This window comes from Nicotiana tabacum, chromosome 18, assembly GCF_000715075.1.
Source record: "Nicotiana tabacum cultivar K326 chromosome 18, ASM71507v2, whole genome shotgun sequence".
Classification (NCBI taxonomy): Eukaryota; Viridiplantae; Streptophyta; class Magnoliopsida; order Solanales; family Solanaceae; genus Nicotiana; species Nicotiana tabacum.
In genome coordinates, this window is record NC_134097.1 from 74,697,271 (window position 1) to 74,706,032 (window position 8,762).

An 8,762-nucleotide genomic window follows, 5' to 3' on the forward strand; every position below is an offset into this window, starting at 1 on the left:
TTGTGAAGTGAGTTGTGAAGTAAAAGTGAAAAAGAGAAGAGAGTCATTATATTATCTCCCTTGTCGGGATATTGTTGCTTTTGATGTTATCTCCCTTGCCGGGATATTGATGTTTCTTTTGATGTTGTTCCCTTGCCGGGACTTGATTGTTGAACTATTGTTCCCTTGCCGGGATTCTTATTGTAATTTCATTTATTTCCTTGCCCTATTGTTTGTGATTGTTGTTTGGGTGAGGAAGAGTGTTAAAGCACGAAGGGTGATGCCGTGTATTGTTTTGGTGAGAGAGTGTTAAAGCACGAAGGGTGATGTCATGTATGATTTGTGAGGAAAGAGTGTAAAGCACGAAGGGTGATGTTGTGCCACACGATGTACCATTCCGTACCGATTACATTGATTATATGGTGAGGACTAGAGTAAAAGCACGAAGGGTGATGCCGTGCACATTTTCATTACTTGATTGCTTTGGTGAGGACGAGAGTAAAAGCACGAAGGGTGATGTCGTGCACAATTTCATTACTTGATTGCTTTGGTGAGGACGAGAGTAAAAGCACGAAGGGTGGTGCTGTGCACTTATTGATTTCTGATCCTTTGTTGATATCTGAGATATGTTGTTTCTTTCAATTACCTGTTGTCTTTCTATTCTAAATTGATAGTTCCCCCACAGCATGTTACCCTTCCAATACTTGACTGTATATTACTGTTCTTTTTTTTCTGCTGTATATAGTTAAATTGCACAGGTTTATTTGGTAGTCTGGTCCTAGCCTCGTCACTACTTCGCCAAGGTTAGGCTAGGCACTTACCAGCACATGGGGTCGGTTGTGCTGATACTACACTCTGCACTGTGTGCAGATCCCGGAGCAGCAGCTTTTGGACCGTAGATTGGGTGGCTGCCTTCAGTCCACGCGGAGATCCAAGGTAGTCCTACAGGCGTCCGCAGGCCCGGGCGTCTCCCACTATCCTTTTACTCCTGTTTCATTTACTTAGTTCAGAAACATTGTATCTTTTATCTTTCAGACCTTGTATGTAGTATTCTTAGATCGTCTGCGAAACTGTGACACCAGTTCTGGGTAGTCGAGGCTCAAACAGTTGTATTAGATATATATTTCAGATAGTTTACTGCAGTTCTTCCGCTTATGGTAATTTCCGCTATCTACACGTTATTGCTTTATAATTGTTAAATAATATAAAATTGAAAAAGGTAATTTGTTCGAACAGTCGACTTGCCTAGCTCACATTAGTAGGCGCCATCACAACTCCCGAGGGTGAGAAATCCGGATCGTGACAGTGAGCATCCTCTTCAAAGAAAAATAGAAGTACAGAAAAATCTTTCTCTTCAAATAAGCAGATTGATCGAAGGACAGGTACTCATCAAAAAGGGATAACTACAATTCCCTTCTCAAATAAGAGAAATTGTAACTTGTATTTTAGTCCGAAAATTGATAAGGGCTATGCATATATTTCAAAATAAAGTGACTTCTGCCGTCCACTTATTGATTTCAAATCACTTTTTTGTTGGTGTAGCCTTAGGTGGCTGTCAACCGGCGTTTCTTTTCTCTCGCAAAAGAAAAACTATTTGTAACAATTCGTTTGGCTGTATTTCCCTGGAAAACTTGAAGTTCAAAGGCATATGCAATGAGAAACAATTGATGGGTCTCAATATTGCCAGCAAAAAATTCGCCAGAGCTCAAGCAAAACGCTAAGCATGTAACCCAATTTACCACTTTCAAGCCATAAATCTAGATTTGTAAACTATAAATGATAGGAACATGATAAAAGAAAAATGACATCAGAGAGATCTATATTCATTTATACCATACACTGGCACTATCTGATTGTTTGATACTGGTACAACCAATTGACATTATGGGTACTCTTTGCAGACCTGTGCATAATAGTTGTAAAACCCCTATACTTCACAGCTCAAACAAGGTTTCTACAATATGTTCTTTGTCCCAGTTACATTATACCGGCACAGACCAAGTAACCAGCAACTTTGTTCCTCGAAACTATAAGGGAACAACAGTTGTTCCTGAAAGTTTGGGACCATTACCGCTCTTCCAGTCACCTGAAGCCAGATGGAGCAGCCTGAGCACCTGGTCCGGCTTTCCTCATAGCTCTAGATTGGGCGAGTATCTCATCATAGTTCTGATAACAGAAATATTTGTGAGCAACATGAAATAAGAGTAGCAACATGGTAACTGGCAAATATTTGAAGTAAATTACCCTTTTCTCAAATGCATTGTCTCTTGAATCGATTATCTTGTCCGCAATGCCATAGTCAATGGCTTCTTGTGCCCGCAGATATTTAGGGCGTTGAATATCTTTCTCGATTTCTTCCTTTGGTTTTCCAATTCCTTTCGCTAATAGTTCAAGGTAATACTCAGTGTTTGCATCTAGTTCTTTGGCCTGCAGAGGCAAAATAGCAGAATACTTGAGTGACAAGTGACAGGTATAAACCTGGATATGAAGGTGTATACATTGCCAATATATGTGCACCCATGCGTGCAAAATATAAATGCAAACGAGTAATTTCATTAGTGTTTATAGCACACATAAACACATGGAGTTAACTATATATATATATATATATATATAGAGTGAGAGAGAGAGAGAGAGAGAGAGAGAGAGAGAGAGAGACCTTGATCCACATATCTATCACTGCTCCACTGGATTTGCTGACTTTAGGTAAATACAATTTTGCTGCAATCCAACAATAGAGAGTGAAAACCCAAAGAAGTAATCTGAAAACTAGACAAAATTTGGCAGGCATGAGAGCATGTGCAGGCCTTTCAATGATATAGATAGTTATCATGAGTCGGGGAAATATTTTTTTCTGCTTCTAACCTTAACCCCTCCCACCAACCACAACGTCCCCCCCAAAAAATAGGAAAGCAAATAAAGGGGGGTGGAGGAAATGAAGGAAGTAGCATAGAGGATTGATATATAACAGCAGGTTATTATGTTCCAAGTTTAGCAGCTTCTGTTCTACACTCAAAAATCCTTGATTTATCATATATCATTAGAATTTTTGAACCATTAGATTGGCTGTGAATATATAGCAGCACTTGTGTGATACTACAGTGTAGAAGCATTATAATAAACCATCCTCAGGCCATGGGTGTGTCAAGTAAAACAGTGATTCAACTCACCATACTGATAAATAGATACCCTTAAGCGACATCTGTGCATTCCTGTCCATTATTAGTACCCATATACGAACTAGAAACATAAAAGAAAATTGTTCTACAGTCGCCAGTGTTAGAATTAACATAACATAATTGAGTAAGAAAAGTTGAGCCTTACTAGATGAATTTGGCTGCATAGCACGGAACCCCTTCTTTCCCAGTGACAGAAGCATTGCTGCTTGACCATATGCCATGCCACAGTTCACTGTATAGATATCTGATTTGCAGTACTATTGACAGTTTAAAAACACAAGTGATAAGTTAGATGAATGAAGATCAAAGTCTTGGGTAACATACATACAGATAAGTTACATCAAATTGTTCACCCACTCCCTCCACCCCATATGTGCCTGTTTATGGATAAATACGGGTGGCTTTGTTCATATCACATTTTTTATTTTAAAACTCAACTAAGGCAGGCAGTGCTAGCACAAACATTAAACTACATACATGACAAACATAAGTAACATAAAAGTCTAGTTATACTTACTGCCATTGTGTCAGCGATGGCATATGCCTCTGTTTCAGAACCAACAGTCTCCATCTTCTCATTCTGGGCAAAGTATGGCGAGAGAGAATCAGTATGGTACATTAACATAGTATAAACTGTATGCATGGTCAACAAATGGGACGACACCAGATTTCACATCCCAGTATTATACATTCTTGGTTGACTACTGCCCAGGAACACATCATTTATTGCATTTGGCCAGTGTCAGATAATTCTCTGGATTAGTCATATCAATGATCCCATTTTATGTTTGCAATTTGAAAGTTGGATAAATCATAATGAGAAAAACCAAATACATTATCCTTACTTTAGGAAGATTGTGCCATCATTTGCAGAGATATGATGCAGCAGAACAAACCTAGCAGTTTATAATCATTTGAAGCTTTCCCACCAGACTATTGGCAATAACATTTTTTTTCTTTTGAGATATAGACTATTTGCACCACATAATGCGTAGATGCATTTTTTTATGATGTTGGCGTCCAGGTCAGCCGTGCTAGTAATAACTTATTTATGTGTACATGAATACTTTATTTAAGCATGTACATTAGACAACACATAGGCAGGGGTAATGCTTTTCTTGAGGAATGCTTTTCAGTCTATCGAAAACAACATCTCTACCTCCACAAAGTAGGGATAAGTTCTGCGTACACATTACCCTCCCTAGACTCCACAATATGGAAATACACTGGGTATGTTGTTGTTTGTTGTTGTAGCATCCATATCAAAAAATTTCCTAGATTAACTATTATGAACCATCCATCTGCGATGTTCATGAATGTATGCAAGTATGCAGATGGATGCAAACCTATTCAAGTCTATTACGCGTAATCCATTTGCAAATGCACGTGAGGGCTTTAGTCATACAGTACACAAATAAGACTCACAAATCTCTATGTGCAATCCCCACCTTGTACCATCCTAAAAGATCAATCATCCAACTCTTGCTATAACTGTGTCATTGATAACTCATAGTCTCCCCGAATTAAGCAACCAAAATGAAAGATGAGCTAGATGAATTATGCTAGCCTCCATATATTACCTCTTGTTCCAAAAATTAAATGTACTCGGAGAAAAAAATTTGGAGGAAAACTGTCATACCTGTGTGCCTGATGAGTTTATATATAGGTATATAGGCTTTGATGGATTGTCATAATCCAACCACATAAACTGAGCAACAAGAAGCTCTGTAACAGCTGGTACAATCTGTGGCAATCAAACGATAAACCAAGATGAGAATCAGGATAAGAACAGTGCAAATGTAAAATGCATGCAACCAGTTAAAGGGAGGCAAGATCCAGGAAAAGGTAAGTACAGGCATGCCCAGATAGACAATTCGAGCATCCAAAAGCAAAGATGGCAAATCAGGAGGCGCAGTTCGAGGTCTTCCAGATCCTCTTGCTCCTCCACGGTACATGCTGACACTCATACTGTATTTCGAGGGGCCCCGATCGTTCATGCCGGACATACTCCACATTCCACCATTGCTCAGATAGTTATTGGCTGAAGATATACTATCCTGTTAGATAAAAACATATTAAATGTCCTTTGTACAAAGACAGAGATTTTGTAATGGGATATGTAGATGAATTTAACACGATTAACATCATAAACCCACTAAAATACGTGTATTTAAAAAAAACATACCTCAGTGACACTTTCTGACTGTCGCCGTACTGGGTTATCTTCTGTCATGAACATATCCATCTGTGAAGGACTAAGGCCGTAAAGATACTGAGGGGCACTTTTATAGTTGTCCAGTACTACAAAAAGATAGCATACATGATTAAGAGCAGAAGCTGCAGCACAAAAATTCAACCAAAATCTTCACAAATAATAGGAAAATTCAAAACATAACATCAAAAGTAAATTGAAAAACTAGAGTAGAGACGAATAACGAAACTGCTGTAAGAGTGCAAAGGAACCATAGAGAGCTTAAACATTAATTCTTTTTCCAATTAAAAAAACATAAAGTAGTTCCTTCCTCCTCTACCCCCTTGATTCATGTATTTTTACATCAAATAAATATGTGCTCGAATTTCATTCAGCCTATAAGAGACACCAATACCCTCACTCAAAAAATTGCAAGGAGAAACTTGAGATATATAAAATATTATAATCCATATGTATAAAGAGCCTGTCCTGTCGCTATGAGTTAGCTGCTATAAGTACTACTTTTTCCCCAGCAAATATATATTCCATATACGTGTGCCATTAATCAATAACTCTTGTTACAGCAGAACTGTGGACTCTCCTTTTTTACGTTCACTTTTGATAAGTAAAAGCCTATGATAAGCACAAATATAGGGCTATCCTTTGTAATTGGGTTCTAACTCCTAATTGAGCTAGCAGCTCTTTTCTACTCTTTCTTGCTTAATAAGTGAGCTTACGGTTTATACAAAGAAATAATGATACACAATTCACATATAATAGATCACTTCTTTGACTATTCTCAACAGTTTCGTATTTCAATCTCACCGATAAACCAATCTGTTTTTCTTAAAGCCAAATTAGGGATACATATTTGAACTTATCCATTTAAAAAAGGAGGAAATTAATGGAAATAGGAAAAGGGCACTTACGTCCATCTTTGAGATTTTCCAGTCTGAATTTTTGGGGTATATGGTCCAAAGACTTAGCTACCGGAGACCTGTAACAATAACCTCGAACGCCGTTTGGCCTGCAACTGTGAACAGAAGTTGCAAAGGAGAAATTGGGACTGGATATGAAAGTTGATTTACCAGAACCCAGCTCGCGATTTTCAGTAACCGTCGAGCTAGAAAGCGGAGAGAGAAGCAAAGAAGAAGCCATGGTTACGTTTTTGTTTTTGCTCTTCGCTCACACACTTCTGGTTGGAAGAGTGTAGATGAGAAGTTGAAGGTTACGGTGATCCTGAGCTGCACACGAATTTTGCTTATCACCTAAATGGGCCGGATTGGTGGACCTGCAGCCCAAAAGAAGCTCAATCCATCTGATGTTGTAGTTTCCAATTTTATCCTCTCCTTTCTTTTCTTCTATGCATGGTCTGTATGATTGCTTCTGTTCTTTTCTCTTTCTTTTTCTATTCTAAAATATCTACTATTTCAGTAGAATGTTCGGAATGAAAGGAAACGAAAATCTAGTGTGTGTTCGGTGAAGGAAAAATGTTTTTCATGAGCAAATTATCTTTTGGGTGTATTTGGCAGGGGGAAATATTTTTTATTTTATTTTTTCTTGTTTGGTTGAGATAAATAGTTTGTAAAGTATTCTTCTTAACAATTATTTTCCTCTAATTAGGAGAAAATGATTTTTCTAAATTTAGGAGGAAATACATTTTGGAAAAACATTTTCCTCAAAACAAAAATGCATCACCCCCCCCCCCCCCTACTGGTGCCCTCCCTTCCCAAATCGGTCATACTTTTCATTCCCAATATTCTCCATCGGTCATACTTTTCATTCTTTCTCTTTAGTCCCAATATTCTCCGATTTCTCTCTTCCATCTAAGCTTTCAAGAATCTCTCCTTTGTCCACCGCCGCACCAATTTAGGATTTTGGCGATCCTCTCATCTATTCTCCGCTGGCGTCAGCTACCATATTTCGGTAATAATAAAGGTACATTTTGTTATCTAGTGACGTTCTGCAATATAATTTTTAACTTCTCATTTTGTGTTTTTTGTTGCTTCATCTCTATTTTCCTAAATATTTTATTAACTGTGTGTGTGATTTTATTTTCAGATTTTCTTGATCTCCTTACTGCTGAAAAACCCAAAAAATGTTAAAAATGAAAAAGTACCATTACAAGGGCAATTGAAACGGAGGACAAGGTTAAATATTTGTCTCATAAGGGTTTGTTCTTGCATTTTAATATGGATATGTTTGGTTTAGCTTATAGCTATTTGGGAGCTTTAATTTTGCTTTCTGGATAAATATTTCTGGAGTGCGGTATCACATACAAGAGTATAGTGGCCATTCTTCCCAAAATGAGCAAGAGGGCATTTTATAGTCATCTTGGTCTTAATTTATTGTACAAGCACAAAGGCGATATCAAAAATTATTATAACTATAGAGGTATCAAGTTGTTAAAGCCATACGATGAAGGTTTGGGGGAGGGTGGTAGAAGTAAGGGCGAGGAGGAGTATGTCTATTTTTGAGAACCAATTTGGTTTTATGCCGGATCTTTCGACAATGGAATACATTCACCTTGTAAGGAGATTGGTGGAGCAATATAATAACATGGAGAAAAACTTGCATATGGCATTCATTGACCTAAAGAAAGCATAGCACAAAGTCACGAGAGAGGTTTTATAGAGATATTAGAGGCTAAAGGTGTGCATTTAACTTACATTATGGTGATTAGAGACATGTATGATGGGCTCATACCCAGGTATTAGGGACATGTATGATGGTGGGAGGAGATTTAGAATACTTTTCGATTTTGATAGGGTGCACCAGAGGTCAGCCCTTAGTCCATTTTTATTTTTCTTGGTGGTGGACGTACTGACGTGTCACATTCAAGGGGAGGTGCCACGTTATTTACAAATGACATAGTTATGATTGATGAGACGCGAAGTGGTGTAATGATAGGTTGGAGGTTTGATGACAGATCCTTTAATTTAATTTTTTAGGTTGAGCAGGACCAAGACAGAATACTTGGAGTGTCAGTTCAGCGACATAACCCAGGTAGCGGACATGGATATAAGGCTTGATGCTCAGGTCTTCTCCAAGAGAGACAGTTTCAAGTACCTTGAGTTAGTAATACAGAAAAATAGGAAGATTGATGAGGATATCATACATCGATTGGAGCAGGGTGGATGAAATAGAGCCTCGCTTCTGGTGTCTTATGTTATAAAAATATGCCACTAAAACTTAAAGGTAAGTTCTACCATGATCTGTGTTCAATAACCAATTAAATAGGCCCACGAAGGAAAAAGGCTACGAAATGGCCCCACATTTTGCAATACAATTCTGATAACTGTTTGTACAACAAATTATTTCAGTGTTCGTCCTCTTTTAACTCTCATTTCTAAATATTAGTAAAGTTTATCCTATTCATCAGTAGTTCATCAACAAAAAAGATTAAAATATTT

General features: G+C 37.8%; 1 protein-coding gene across 1 annotated transcript; it reads right to left on the minus strand.

Moving 5' to 3' along the window:
• Positions 1 to 1,770: 1,770 nt before the first annotated feature.
• LOC107766615 (ATP-dependent Clp protease proteolytic subunit-related protein 1, chloroplastic) lies at positions 1,771 to 6,819 on the minus strand. Its single transcript, XM_016585426.2, has 9 exons — positions 6,279 to 6,819; positions 5,344 to 5,459; positions 5,012 to 5,215; positions 4,798 to 4,902; positions 3,676 to 3,738; positions 3,304 to 3,415; positions 2,639 to 2,700; positions 2,224 to 2,406; positions 1,771 to 2,145 (listed from the first exon to the last, which is right to left on the minus strand). The coding sequence occupies exons 1-9, from the start codon at positions 6,505 to 6,507 to the stop codon at positions 2,062 to 2,064; spliced, it is 1,158 nt and encodes a 385-aa protein (XP_016440912.1). The 5' UTR covers positions 6,508 to 6,819; the 3' UTR covers positions 1,771 to 2,061.
• Positions 6,820 to 8,762: the final 1,943 nt, after the last annotated feature.

Excerpts from the sequence above, each read along its gene's own strand:
- LOC107766615 (XM_016585426.2), bottom strand. The coding sequence starts at position 6,507 with ATGGCTTCTTCTTTGCTTCTCTCTCCGCTTTCTAGCTCGACGGTTACT. Across the intron at positions 5,460-6,278 it reads GGAAAATCTCAAAGATGGAC|TACTGGACAACTATAAAAGT; the intron begins GTAAGTGCCCTT and ends ATCTTTTTGTAG. Across the intron at positions 5,216-5,343 it reads AGTCAGAAAGTGTCACTGAG|GATAGTATATCTTCAGCCAA; the intron begins GTATGTTTTTTT and ends TTTATCTAACAG.